Source organism: Camelus dromedarius, chromosome 11, assembly GCF_036321535.1.
Source record: "Camelus dromedarius isolate mCamDro1 chromosome 11, mCamDro1.pat, whole genome shotgun sequence".
Taxonomy (NCBI): domain Eukaryota; kingdom Metazoa; phylum Chordata; class Mammalia; order Artiodactyla; family Camelidae; genus Camelus; species Camelus dromedarius.
This window is the reverse complement of record NC_087446.1, coordinates 53,345,152-53,360,439: the sequence shown is the minus strand read 5'-3', so window position 1 is coordinate 53,360,439 and position 15,288 is coordinate 53,345,152. Positions and strand designations below refer to the sequence as shown.

General features: G+C 42.1%; 1 protein-coding gene and 1 non-coding gene across 2 annotated transcripts; one reads left to right on the top strand and one right to left on the bottom strand.

The window, feature by feature from the left end:
- Window positions 1–1,642: 1,642 nt before the first annotated feature.
- On the top strand, window positions 1,643–1,772 carry LOC116156645 (small nucleolar RNA SNORA11). The gene has a single exon (XR_004140488.1). It is a non-coding gene; the product is annotated as a small nucleolar RNA SNORA11 (small nucleolar RNA).
- A 6,957-nt stretch (window positions 1,773–8,729) lies between these two features.
- Window positions 8,730–13,785, bottom strand: DNAJC22 (DnaJ heat shock protein family (Hsp40) member C22). Its single transcript, XM_064490950.1, is given in 5 exon segments — window positions 8,730–10,577; window positions 11,622–11,712; window positions 11,714–12,331; window positions 12,333–12,554; window positions 13,281–13,785. Coding segments are annotated over 4 exon segments (1,002 nt in total). The 5' UTR covers window positions 12,446–12,554; window positions 13,281–13,785; the 3' UTR covers window positions 8,730–10,397.
- Window positions 13,786–15,288: the final 1,503 nt, after the last annotated feature.

Here is a 15,288-nt window from a genome sequence, read left to right as displayed (position 1 = left end):
GAGTTTTTATAGGTGGGTATCGCACTCAAGGAGAAGGGAGATGGATTAAGGAACATGCCTAGGCCCAATCTATGACAGCTGTCGAAACATCACTGGAAATCGAATGAGAGGAAAAATATCTAGCTAATCTCCTCTAAGTGAGAGTCCTGAGTATGGTTGAGAATATTTTGCTAAGTCCCTGGGGTGACAGTAGGGGTAGACTCTTCACAGGGATTTTACTCAAAAAATAATGGCCCTCCAAGGAGGGCAGGTCATATAGAGTGTATGTTTTGTTGAGTGGGATTTCCAAGAGGGCTACTGCAGCTCATGACCCACCTTGGCCCTTTTCTCCATGCAGCACTCTCTTAAAGGACATTGAACAAATGTTTCAAAGTACCTTTTGGACCTGGGTTATTAATTTTATCACTGTTCTTTATATTACATATACATTTTCCATTTTATATGCTGTACTTTACAATAAAAGAAAGTGATCATTGCCTGCTTTGAATTAGTGGCAAATTCTTTAAAATCTGCCTACAAATTATATTGGAGGAAAAGAAATCCTGTAATAAATTCAACATGTAATTCTTGTGGCCCACTCAGAAGAAAACACAAAAACAACCAAATTTCTGAAATGATTAGAGTAACTGCTAAGGACTACAACAGAAGATATTTAGAGATAACATCCATATGTCTCAGTTCAGCCTTAAGGGAATTTACCCCAGGTTACCTAATGAGTGAGGCAAAATTGGAATTAAAGATAAATCATGACAGGAAACTTCACCTTGGCAGATATATTCATGTTAATACATGACCTAATTTAATATATTTCCAAAGTAGATCCTTGAGATCAGAACTTTTCTCATATTTTTGTTTGAGTTGATATTTTGTATCCGAAATGATTGATTGCCAATTTCATGTTTTCCTTAGGAAAAAAAAGACTGAAGTTAAGATCTCTTTTAACTAAAGCTGAAGTCACAACAGGAATGACGACCAGCAGAGAACATCACATAAGGGTGAACATTTACCTTTGCTTAGACTACCTCTGATACCTAAGGATATTCATGTTGGCAGTCCACACTGTTTGTCTTAGAAAATTAGTTTCATGGGATGCTGAATAGATGTTATCTGAAAAAACTGCTCCAGGTCCAAGTAGTTTGAGAAATTCAGGTGAAATCAAGATAAATTGGTTTCTTTACTTCCCAGAGCATTTAATACGGTAATGTGCTTTGTTAATTGAAGGGAGATGCTAGGAAAACTGGACAGCAACATGTAAAAGAATGAAACTAGAACATTTTCTAATACCATATGCAAAAGCAAACTCGAATTAACGACCTAAATGTAACACTGGATACTATAAAACTCCTAGAGGAAAACATAGGCAGAACACCCTTTGACATAAATTGCAGCAATATTTTTTTTGGATCCATCTCCTAAAGCAAATGAAATAAAAGCAAAAATAAACAAATAGGACCTAATTAAACTTGAAAGCTTTTGCACAGCAAAGGAAACCATCAACAAAATGAAAAGAAAACCTACAAAATTGGAGAAAATACTTGCAAATGACATGACTGATAAGGGGTTAATATCCAACCTATATAAACAGCTCATACAACTCAATATCAAAAAAACAAACAACACAGTTTTGAAATGGGCAGAAGATGGGGTGTGCTCAGAGCAGGGGGCCTGAAGAAATGGATCCTCTGTTTACAACACAGCCAACAGGAATCCGGGTTCACTGTGACAACAGGCACAACACTTGGGGCCCTCCTATGAACACATACCCTACAGGTATTCCCCTGCACCTCCACATGGCTGCTGGGCAGGACCAGTGGGACAGGGCTCAATATTGGAAGAAAAGCCAAAGTATTTAGTAGGGGAATTTGCCACCTAGAGCCTGTCCAGTCCATGCATGGGTGAGCCATGAGTGGTCCTATAGACATGAAGGCTTTGAACCTCTTTTCAAGGAAAAAAAGAGATTCCATATGCCATTCTGGAGTAGAGGAGTTTTTAAGAGCAGTGAAAATACTTTGTATGACATTATAATGATGGAGATCTATACTTTTGTCCAAATAGGTGAACTGTGGACTTTGGTGATTATGGTATGTCAAAGTATGTTCATCCTTAGTTTAAAAAAATAAATATAAATAAAAATAATGACTGGTTAATAAAAATAATGGCTATGCGTATGTGTGGAGAGGGAGTATATTGGAACTTTCTGTACCTTTCTGTCAATTTTGTTGTAAACCTAAAACTGCTATTTAAAAAAATGGGCAGAAGAACTGAATAGATGTTTTTTGAAAAAGGAAATGCAGATGGCCAACAGGCACATAAAAAAGATGCTCAATATTGCTAATGTTCAGGAAAATGCTAATCAAAACCACAATAAGATATCACCTCACACCTGTGAGAGTGGCTATCACCAAAAAGACCACAAATAACAAATGCTGGAGAGGATGTGGAGAAAAGGGAATCCTCCTATACTGTTGGTAGGAATGTAAATTGGTGCAGCCACTGTGCAAAACAGTATGGAGGTTTCTCAAAAAACTAAAAATAGAGCTACCGTATGACCCAGTAATTCTACTCCTGGGACTATATCCAAAAACACTAATTCAAAAAGATATACACACCCCAATGTTCATTGCAGCATTAGCTACAATTGCCAAGATACAGAAGCAATGTAAGTGTCCATCAACAGATGAATGGATAAAGAAGATGTGGTAAACACACACACACACACAGGAATACTATTCAGCCATAAAAAAGAATTAAATTCTGCCATTTGCAGCAACATGGGTGGACTTTGAGGGTATTATGCTAAGTGAAATAAATCAGAGAAAGACAAATACTGTATAATATCACTTATATGTGGAATCTAAAAAATACAACAAACTAGTAAATGTAACAAAGAAGAAGCAGACGCACAGATATAGAGAACAAACTAGTGGTTACCAGTAGGGAGAGGGAAGAAGGGAGGGGCAATATCAGAGAAAGGGGGTTAAGAGATAAAAACTATAAGGTATAAAATAAGCTACAAGGATCAAGGATATATTGTACAACATGGGGAATATAGCCAATGTTTTATAATAACTATAAATGGAGTATAGCCTTTAAAAATTGGGAACCATTATATTTTACACCTGTAACTTATATAAGATTGTACAGCAACTATACTTCAATTAAAAAAATATTACGGATAAATTTGGGAGTTTGAGATTTGTAAATGTTAGCCACTGTATATAAAAATAGATTCAAAAACATAAATTTCTTCTGTATAGCATAGGGAACTATATTCAATAAACTTTAATGAAAAAGAATATGAAAACAAATATATATGTATATGCATGACTGGGACATTGTGCTGTACACCAGAAAATTGACACATTATAACTGACTATACTTCAATTAAAAAAAAACTCTTCTTCTGAGTATAAAAATAATCCATGTCCATTATAAAATATTAGGGAAAATAAATGAATTTCACATTAAATAAAAAATCACAAATAAAAAAAATACTGAAGGGAATGCACTATATAGTATGCAGCTTTCCCCCAAGGAAACTTTTTTCTCCCAAGAGACTTCCTTGCAGGATTACTGTTTACGTGGACATCTACTCTATAAAGTCCTATTGAATGGGGTTTGATTAGGTTGGCATTTCTCACTTCACAGATGACAAAACTAAGTTCCAAAAACATGGGTAACATACCCAAATTCAGTTGTGTATCAGACGTTTGGAGCTGGAAAAAGCCTTAAATTATCAAAGGTTGAATTGTTACATCATAAAATTAGTGGCAATGTCAGAACCAAAATTGAGAAACACTCAGTTTGGTAAGAATGCCTTGCAGGTTCATTAAACTTGGAATTGATTTTTAGTGAATTTGTTTCTTAGTGTAAGATATTTAACTAATACTGCTTTACTGTAAGTTCATTCATAGAATTTCAGCATACTCTTTCATTTATACAGCCTGTCACTATTTGTTAAAAAGTGATAATGCCACCCTCTGTAAAATGTTTTATGATTTATAAAGTGCTCTCAACACATTATCTCATTTAAATGTCTCAACATCCCTGTGACATCATTATCCCCATGTAACAAACGGGGAAACTGAGGCTCCAAATTGTTAAATAACAATTTAACATATTTAGCAAATGTCCTATTATTTGCACTGGGAGAAACGAAGACAGTCCTTGCTGTCGGGGGCTTTGGTATAGTTAAGGAGACAAAACTTAACAAACACGAGCTAGAGAATGATGTAAGAAAATGCTTGATAGAATGGTACAAACTAGACAAGAATGCTGAAGGAATTCAAGGAAGAATGATTACTAGAAATGGAATTAATCAGTGAAGGCATCATTTAGGGATAAACCTTAAGCTGGATCGTAAAAGAAGTGTAAACATTTGGATTAGCAGCAAGGAAAAAGAATTATAGGAAAGACTGACATCAGCAAAGGCATGAACATGAGAACAAGAAACACTGATGGAAAAGAATTAGAGTTTGAAGGAAGATGGGTCTGAAATGATCAGTCTTTTGGCTGTGCAGGAAAAGTCAACTGCTAAGGGACAAAGAGTCCCCATCACTGAATATAAAATAATATGGTACCACTTGCCTGGATTGAACAAGTGCTTTCCCACCCAAGTTACACAGAGAAGCAGTAAGCTTACACTCTCTGTTGTGGCCCCAGGACTGAAGAAGAGAAACTAGCAAGAGAAGCTAAGTCCAAACTGGTGGTTATAGGTAGGAAGGCATGGGGAGGGGGAGTAACATGAGCCTCACTGGCCCTCAGATATTGACTGAGAAATATATGAATAGAATACATTTATATTTCCTCTATACCCTTCGAATTTCTTTCCTGATACTAATTCATCTGAAAGGTGCCTGACCTACTGATGGTAGGAAAATGCCCTTTTAAGTGATGCTTGTGAAGCCAGACTCTCATGATAACTCAGTCACTGCCAAGTGAAGGATGTCCCCCACAACCATTCTTAGGCCCAGAAATGGAACTAAGGGCTGGCACAGAAGGGGTTAAAATCATTCCCCTCCAACTCTCCCACACAGGGCACTGCTCTCTTCTGTTGAAACTTATCAGTGAGGTTTAAATCTAGAAAATCCAAGGTCTTCCTGAAAGTTATAATAGTTTGCAAGTAAGCAGATGGATGAGAGGTGGGGAGAAGAAAGAGAATTGTGAAGAAAAGGAAAATGAAGAAAGCAACAAATTATTGAAATAAAACCTCACTTAGCTGGAATCCCAGATAAAGTTTTCTGCATTTGTTCTTCAAAACCCACCCTAGCAAAACAAACAAACAAACAAAACCGGTTCATTGAACAAGTTTCAAATCCTTGCCATTACTAAGAGAAGGAGATGGCAAAGAACATGAAGAGAAACAAAAAAAAATCAGCTTCTCAGGGTGTAAACTTCAAAAACCAAAGCAGTGGCATGAAATTTGTGTTTAAGCAAAGCTCTAATATGAGCTAGATTTCCCCAGAGTTTCTGAGGCGATCAAATAACCTCTAGAAAACATACTTCATTTGGAGTTTGCCCTGAATAACACCCAAATCCAACTTCACAGTTGCTCTCACCTTCCCAGCAAAAGGAGGGGATAAACTCTAGTAATGAATCTGCTACAGAGGTGCCACTACCAGATTCCAAAAAAATGAAGGGACATATTTTACCCTGTGACAGCCTTAAGGCGCCATCTGCAGTTCTTAGTTAAGACTGCAGTAAACCCAGACTTGCTGCTAGCTTATTAGGACCACCCACCATTAAAAACAAAACAAAACAAAGAAATACTAAATTCAGGCTAAGGAGTCCTCAAAAACCTCCTGGGTCCTAAAGTAGATGCAACAGCTTGAAGACACAGTGCCTAGAAAAAGACCTAAGGGCCTTAGTTGGCTATAAGCTCAATGAGCAACCAAAAAAAAAAAAAAAAGCTAATAAATTCTTAGACTGCTTGATTTAAAGGATGATATACTGTCCAGACCTTGAGAACTTAATAGCTCCACAGTACCTTGTTCTGTCTGAACTCATCTGAGAATTGCATTTAGTTCTGGACACCACAATTTAAGAGCAATATTGACAAGAGTCATAAAAATGTTCATAGCCTTTGACCCAATAATCCCACCCAGGGGAATTTATTCTGATATAATTCAAGAGAGCAGATGAATTAGAAGCATGAAAATATCGATGCAGCATTCTTTACAACAACAAATATACATATCTATTAATAGCTTAAATGTCTCCCGAGAAGGGAATATTACACAGCATTAAAATATAATTCCGTGTTATTTGAAAAAATTAAAAATATATAATAATAATGCAGGCTACAACATGGATAAATCCTGAAAATATTATGCTAAGTGAAAGAAGCCAGACACAAAAGGAGACATTGTCTGATTCCATTTATAGAAAATGTCCTAGATAGGTAAACCTATAAAGATAGAAAGTAGATTAGTAGTTACTGGGGGCTGGGGGGAGGGGAGAATGGAGAATGATTGCTAATAGGTAAGGGGTTTCTTTTTGGGGTGGTGAAAATATTCTGGAATTCGTATTTATGGTTGTACAACCTCATGAATATACTAAAAACCACTAACCTGTATTCTTTAAAAGGGGGAATTTTATGGTATGTGAATTATATCTGAGTAATTATATATATATAAAGTCTCAATGAGGGGAAAAAACTACAAAATTAGATCCCTGATATGATTCGATCATGTAAAGTTAATTATGTACATTTACGGATGAGGACTAGAAGAGAACATGAGTAAATGGAAATAGTTTGATACAGGTGAATTTCTGATTGGTCATTATATTGCCCTTTGAGCAATTAAACATTTTATTTTCTTCCCGACAGTGTCCACAAGAGGGCAGAGAAAAGATGACAAAACAAACCGTTTAACAGAAGCCTCAGCTGAAGTTAAAAGCCCAGAATCCAGTGTGGAAAGCAATCTTAAAGGTCATGTGAGTCCAACCTCTTCACCATACAAGGAAAAGACTGAGGCCCAGAGTGGCCTCATCCTAAGTCAGCAGGCTGGTCACGCAAAAGGCAGAAGCTGAACCTCATCTCCTCACTTCTCCATCCATCCTCTTTCTACCAAACTACGGTGCTTCCTTAAACAAGGTGATGTTTAATCTGGAAAAGGGAAGATTTAGAGGGATATGAGGTGAAGGGCAGGTTCTTTTCAAGAAAGGGTTTTTTGTTAGTTTTTGTTCTTTGTAGCAAGAGATGGCAGATCTAGGAATAAATTTCAGGGAAGAAAATTCCAGTCTAATAAGAGAATGACAATTAAGGATGTCCCAAAGGTGGGACAGGCAGGGGATTTCTAATTCAATCAAAAACCAGAAGGGTCATCTCTGAGCAAGCTATTCTCATGATCCTGCACTGAGGGGAAGGGTATAGTTCAGTGGTAGAGTATCTGCTTAGTGTGCACGAGGTCCTGAGTTCCATTCCACATACCTCCATTAAAAAAAAAAAAAAAGCAAAAAACCCATGAGAGTCTAGAGAAGGGAGGACCACTTGTAACCTACCCCCATCACAACACAATCCATCTTCCTATTTACTTCTTTCTAACCATCATTTGTAAGCATTCACACAGGAAAACAAGAGGAATTTTTTAAAATACAAAATACACTAATATACTCTAGGAAAATTTAGCCTTATAGATAGAAACTTCATTCTGTACCAGTGACTCACTAGACACTCAAGCCCTATTTCTTTACATAGGCTGAAAAGGGGAAAGGGAACTTCTAGTTACATTTGCTCACTCTACATATGCCAGCTTCTTTATCACAGCAACCCTTTAAAAGTACATACTATTATCCCAACTTTAGAGGAAACTAAGGCTCTAAGTGGCTAAAGAAACCCAAGATCACAGAGCTAGAAAATCATGGAACCAGATTCAAGCCCTAATCCTAATCCTTCTGACTCTAGAACTCATGCTTAAAGTCAAAAGACAAGCCATAGACTGGGGGGAAATATCTACAACACATGTGGCAAACTGCTAAGGTTCCTAACAAGAAAGGATACCAAGAAAATAGATTTCACCAAGACAAGTAGGAACACGATGAAAAAAAAAATAGGTAGATGACATGATCAGACAATTCAATGAAGAGGAAATTCAAGTGCCCAATAAACATTTGAAAAGATGCTAACTTCACTAGGAGTCAGGGAAAGGCAAATTAAAGTCATCAGATAGTATTTCTTTTGTGTATGTGTGATTTAGATAGTGTTTTTTTTTAATTTTATTTTACTGAGTTATAGTCAGTCTACAATGTGTCAATTTCCAGTGTAGAGCACAATTTTTCAGTCATACATGAATATACATATATTTATTGTCACATTCTTTTTCACCATGGGCTACCACAAGATCTTGTATATATTTCCCTGTGCTATACAGTATAAACTTGTTTATCTATTCTATATATACCTGTCAGTATTTACAGATTTCAAATTCCCAATCTGTCCATTCCCAGCCCCCTCCCCCGGGCAACCACAAGTTGGTATTCTGTGTCTATGAGTCATCAGATACTATTTCTTACCCATCACCATGGGAAAAATTTAAAAGAGTGATAACAGTCTATACCAGTTACAAAGAAAGGGCCACTTGTACTGCTGGTGGAAGTGTAGGATGTTATAATCTTCTCAAAAAGTACCCTGATACAATATCAATAAAAATTTAAAACATACATTCTGTTTGAGCCGACATTATGATTTATTGGAATCCACGTCAAAAAAATTAAAAAACACCAGCACATATATTTAAAGATATTTATTGTAGCATGGCTCATGTTGGAAAAATAGAGACTGCTCATCAACAGTTCCCATTTGAACAAACTAAAATATTGCATATTTTGTACAAAAACTCCTAAGAAAATTTGAGAACAGTAAAATAATTTTCCAAATCAAGTAAAGCCCCAGTCACTTTTTGTCTCTTTTTCCTTATAGACTGTTATTTAATATATTTACATTTTGCAGATGTACTACTACATATCATATTAACAAATTATTAATAGCTATGAAAATGTCTCATTAAAATTCCACATTATAATCTGACAAATTATAAATGCTTTTCAAAGGCAATATATATCAATTTCTGTCAACTTTAAAAAGGTGAGAAAGTTAATTTGGTCTTGAAATCAAGGTACATAAATTCATTGACAATTTTTTTAATATATGGATGCAAAGAAAAAACATCTACAAATTTCATTCCTGTCAACTGATCAGACCATTTTTTTAATTAGTAGGGAACACTAGCCAAAATAATCCTACTTGTTAAATATATATATACTACTCAGAGTTAACTTCCAGAAAAAAGAAAAAAAAAGTGTAAGGGACACACCCACAAATAAAAAAGAGGAAGAAAGCTGGAGTAAAGGTACATAATTTTAACATCATGTTCCTGGTCTCCAGTCTTCCTCTGCAAACTGAAGCATCCTGGGCTATTTCTTCCACACTTGGGAATTAAATAAGGCCCCCTTGAGATATTCAAGCTATTGGTTCCCTAGGGTTTCCCCAAAGTCCTCATAAGGGCGTATGAGATATAAAATCATGAATTTTCCCATGAGTTCCTATAAAACAATGTCGTCTGTCTCTTCTGCAACATTCTAATGCATCCTAGTTACACCACTTAGAACGCAGTTCAAAACACTGAGTGAGGTGGACTTGGTACCTGTGTTCCCCCACTGGACTGTAAGCAAAGAGGGAGCAGGATGTGTAGCTCAGAATTAAATCCCAAGGTTTGGGAAGACCTGAGAATTCAGCCAGTCCAACACCCATGTAGGTTTTGAGGGCATTCCACAATACCCCACCACGCAGAAGAGTCTATGATGAGGGGACTGTCGCTACCCCAGAGCAGCTTCTTTCTTCTTGGGAAAAGTGTAGCTCCTAGAAAGCTCTCCTAATAAATGGAATTAAAATATTTTTTCTGAAATTTTGAAATTTAACCCCAGTCTTACCCCTTGGTAGTCCAGAGAATAGATCAAATCCCTCTTGTCACAGGACAGCTTGTGAAATACTAGAATCTTATATTTCCGTTCAATCACCTAACTCAGTACGTGGCACATTAAAAAAAAATTTGATAAATAACCTTTCCCCATCACTCATCAATGGACCAGGGGTGAAATAATGTGGTATAGTCTCTAAAAGATATTTTGTTGGTTTTATAATATGTCTTTCATTTGACTATCTGGTTTTAAGAAAAAAATAATCAGGAATATAATAGTCAAGAATTCAGAAATTCAAAAACATAAATACGTTCTTTCATCACAATAGCTTTCTCACCTCTAAGGTTTTCTCATTTCTGCTGCAAATGGCAGTTTCTTTAACATTGTTAGGATGCCCCAAGTAGACAAAGCTGGGCTAGGACAAGCTCCCCAGCTCTGCCAGGAAGAGTCTATCCTCAAGGGGAAGTTTCTTCTCACCTTCAGGAACCCCTGGGCTTCCTGAGCTGATTCAGGGCTTCATACGCAGCCTGGATCTCCAGGAAGTGCCTCTGAGCTTCCTCTGTCTGGTGCCGGTTGTCGTCAGGGTGCCAGATCTTCACTAGCTCTCGGTATCTGCGATGTATTTGTTCATTTGTTGCCCCCTCTGAGACACCCAAAACCTTCAGGAAACAGAAACTAACAAATTAGAACCTCATGAGTTGTCAGGGCATCTGGGCCTCTCCCTGCTCCCTTCCTAAATCATGCTGGAATTGGCTTCCACTTACTGGTCAAAAATGCCCAGAGCCTCAGATTAGAATTCCAGCCTTTTGAAACACAGACACTCTCTGGATCGCATGGCAAGAACCAGGATTTGCCTTTAATCACAGATACCCATTTTCCAACCTGGAACTTGGCATCTCTGATAAGATGTCCTCCTCACAAGAGAAATAAGCATATATGTTCACCAAAGACATGTACGAGAATGTTCGTAGCAGCTTTATTCAGAATAGCCCCAAACTGGGAACAACCCAAATGTTCACTAACAACAGAATAGATAGATACATTGTGGTATATTCTTACAATGGGATACTACACAACAATGAAAACAAACCATTTATAATCCCGTGCAACAGTATGAATAAATCTCACAAACATAATATTCAATGAAAGAAGTCAGACACAAAAGAGTACACACTGAATGGTTCCATTTATACGAAGCCCAAGAATAGACAAAGCTAATCTATGGTGACAGAAGTCAGAAAAGAGGTACCCCTCCCAGGAGGGGATTGGAAAGGGGCATAAGTAAACCTTTTTTTTTTTTTAATGGAGGTACTGGGGATTGAACCCAAGACCTCCTGCATGCTAAGCATGCGCTCTACCATTGAGCTATATGCTCCCCCAAGAAACCTTCTTACTACTGGAAATATTCTATACCTTGATCTGAGTGGTAGTTACATAGGTGTATACAAAAAATTAGTGTACTTTATATATGTTGTACCTCAAGCAAAGGTAAATGATATAGACATACCTTTTTCTGCTCCCTATTAGAGCTCTGCACCTTCATTCATTGCACACAGAAGCCCAAACAGGCTAGAACATCCTTCTGGGGCCTGACCCAGCAGACATGAAAACAGTATTTCCACATAAGGGGCACCAGCTCCAATAAGGCTTAGCCTAACCCCCGGAGCCGACCCAGACAGGACTGAGAGAGGAGAAAACCTTACCTGGCGAGCCAGCTGACACTTCTCATCCTGAAAACTGTGAACAAACTCGTACAGCTTCTCCCACTCCCGGAAGTAGCTGCTGCTGAAGCCATAGCCTCCAGACTCGGTAAGGCAGAAGGAGGACAGACTCCATCAGGCGGCCAAAGAGGGGGAAGAAGCTGAACCAACTCAAGAAGGAGCCTAGGGTCTCCGCCCCATAGCTGAGGGTGGCAGCTGTGCTGTAGAGGGCGCTGTACGCTAGCGGGCCTGTGAAAGCAAGGTAAGCCAAGCCCAGGCGGTAGAGCCGCACACTGAGCGTCTCTGACCCAAGTGAAGATTTGTATCGGCGATGCTTCTGGGCTGTGATGCTGGCAGCCAAGCTGATGGGCAGGATGGCTATGGGGCGGCCATAGAAGATAGGGGAAGTAAGAAATGCCACCCCTAGAGTGTTCTTAAAGTCTGAGGTCTGGTTGCCAACAGCAGCCACCAGCAGGACCCCTAAGCCAACTGCCAGTGGGAGGCCCACAATATAGAAGCTGGCCATGAAAGAAAGGCTAATGAGAGCCACAAGGCCAAAATAGATGCCCACTATCATCTGGGCAGCAAAGCGAATGGGACTCAGAGGGGGTGTCCCCCCTCCTGAGCTCTGCCTCTGCCCCTGGGCTCTGTTGGCCTGAGCAACAAAACTTGGGAGCTTCCAGAACTCCCAGAGCCAGCCTAGCCCCCCCCCCCAGGGTAAGCATCCAGAGCAATGCATGGCTGTCCCGCCCCAGGTACAGGTGGTGGAGCCCAACAGGGCCCCCTACAGCCCAGAGGACATAGGTCATTAAGAGCCCCTTGGCCATCCTCTAGGGAAAGGGTCTCAGAACAAGTCCAGTGGCACCTGACATTACTCAGAATGCAGAAATCTGGGATCCTCTGTGAGAATCACGGCCCCAGAGTTATCCTTAGACCCTAAGACATGGAAAAAAGCAGTTGTAAGACTATATCCAGTTCCCCAGCACAGTAACCCTTTCTCCTTCCAATATTAATCAAGTCCAGATCTTCCTGAGTGTCTCTGAAATTCTGCTTCTCCCATACCCTTTGGTCTAGCACCTCATCTCTGTTTTTCACAACCGCACTGACTCCAAATTTAGGGGAGAATGTTTTAAATGCTTTCAGTTGAGTAACTGAGAACCCAGCACACAGACAAAAAGGCAGAAGCTTAAATTTCAGACCTCCCCTCAGACCACCGACCTCCCGAATTAACTCATGCATTGGGGGTGGGGGGTGGGGTGGGGTGGAGTGAATCTGGATGGATACAATGCCCTTTTAAAGTTCCTACACGTTTTTAAAGTCCTCTGTCACACAGCACCCCTGCCCCCACCCCAATTCCCACTACTGCTGCCCTCAGACACTTGGCTGAGGTTTTATCCCTCTGCAGCCTCCCATCTCCCCAGATCAGGAAATCTTCCCACAAGTCAAACTTGAAAGAGGTCCTGAATTCCCTCCAGCTCTGGAAAACTACATTTTGACTTAGACCCTGGCACTCCACAATTCAACCACCAACTTTCGGCGCAGACTTGGAAATTCTCTCCAGAGCGGCCAGGTTAATTCCCAGAATATCAAACCAGATGCCAAAAAGTGCCTGCCAGTCTCTCCCCTCTACACAGAGTGCACCTCATGACCACCAGCTAGTACCTGCTAGTCCCAGGGTGAGCAGCCGTACCTGGGGACCTCGGCTCCCAGACCTCATCAGATCAGTCATTTTCTTTGACCACAGAGTCAAAATGGCCCCTCTCATTCCGCTCCCACTTCCATCCAAATGGACTTTGTCTTTCTGTGTTTGCTGTATCACGGAAGTCGGGCCGTCCTGGTCAGGCCCCTCCCCAAGGCCCTTCCTGGACCCTTAGGGATCATTTTTCAGGCTGGGGCTCCTCTCGCCAGCCCTCTCGGGTAAACTCGGTTTAAGGTTTTCCCGGCGTATTCAGTGTCCCCAGGTTCAACACGGCTGGCACAGCGCCCCACTCCAGGCCGAGAACGCCTGCACTGCGGCACCACGACCACCAGGTGGCGTTGCCGTTTACGGACGGGTGGTGCCGGGCGGGTCCCCGAGACTCACCTTGTCCAGACGGCCCCGCAAAAAGCAGCCCAGGGCGGTTCCCCATAAACGCAAAAAACCGCCCCTGATCGCCCCCTTTCCACTCCTACAAATGAGAATGTGTCTCCTTTCTCACCTCGGGCTGCACTCCTCTCTCCCTACTCCATTGCTCTTCAAGGCTGTCTTGGATGGGTCCACTTCCAGTTCCTCTAAGGCAGAGACACCGACAGACAGGCTGCAGAGAGGGTCTCTTTCCCCGAGTTTGCCTCACTGCCCTGCCTCCAGGCCTGCCAGTCAGGGGCACTACATCTAGATCCTAGATTTGAGCCTGAGACCTGAGGAGCCCCCTTATCCCTCAGGAACCCATGTCCGCTGTATCTCGCTGACTTTGGCGAGAGGGAGAACCAGAAGCAAAAGGGATGGGGGCGAGGGCTTCCCCAGCATGAGAATAGTCCACATCCTCCCGCCTCGATGCTGGGATGGACCTGGGATGCAAGATGCCTTCATTTCAATGTCGTGGGCTCCAATCTTGATTCTGTTACGTGACCTTGGCAAGTCTTGCCGCTTCTTGGGCCTGTTTCCTCCTCTGCAAAGGAAAATCTCGGATCTCTAAGGTCCCCCAGCCTTGATTTGGGGGTGGGCTGGGCCTGGAGGTTCTTCACCCAAGTCGCCTCCTAGCAGTCAGCAGAATGTTTCTGTTCCCTCCACATTCCCAGCCTCCTCAGTCCTTATCCTGGCCTGGGGAGGGAATGTGGCTCCCCATATTGCCCCCGGGGCACATTGTGGGGCTGGGGAAGGCCCCGAAGCAATGCTGGAGCCGCCAGCTGAGGGGCGGGGGCGGACCGGGGCGCTGAATAATGAATGAGACTTAATTGGGCCGGCACTGTGCGGCGGCGCGCTAAGCTCGGCAAACAGCTCCGGCGGCGGCGGCGGCCGCCGCTGGACAAACAAACTAGCTCCCCGCGCAGAGAGCCGGGTGGGGGAGGCAGCTGCGGGAGGGGGAGGGAAGCGGCAGGCCGCCCGGGCCCCGGGGCCTCCGCGCGCCGCTGGCTCTGAGGCCGGAGGAACCCCGGAGTGCCGGGCTGCGCCTGCCTCCCGGAGAGTGGGGGACAGGGAGGGGGCTCAGGGCTCCATCTCAGGAAGCTGGGACTAGGGAGGGAGAGAAGGCGATTTTGCGGTGGAGTCAGTGCCCCGAGGGCGATAAGCGCGACGAAAAGATGGAGAAACAAGTGGAGGGCGGAGGAGAGAGGGAGATCTGAGACAGGGAAAAGCTCTCCGGGGGAGGGGCTGTGGCGGGGCGGGGGCGGGAAAAGAGCCGTTACTAAGAGGAAAGGGAAGAGCGATGGAGGAACAAGCGAAGGGAGGCGCGAGGAGACGGGGGAAGAAGAATTGGAGAAGAGTCAAGGAGAAGGATGGGAGATGACCGGAATGAGAACGAGAGGGCGGCGGGGCGGGCGGGAGGCGCCCCTGCCTCCGCCTCGCCCCGCCGCGCTCCCGCCCTAGCGCTCTCTCCAGCCGCCCGCACTCACTTTGTCACAATTACGGGGCCGTCACTCGGCCCGGATTGTTTTCCCCAAATTGTTGTTCTATAAACTGGCGTAGGGTGGG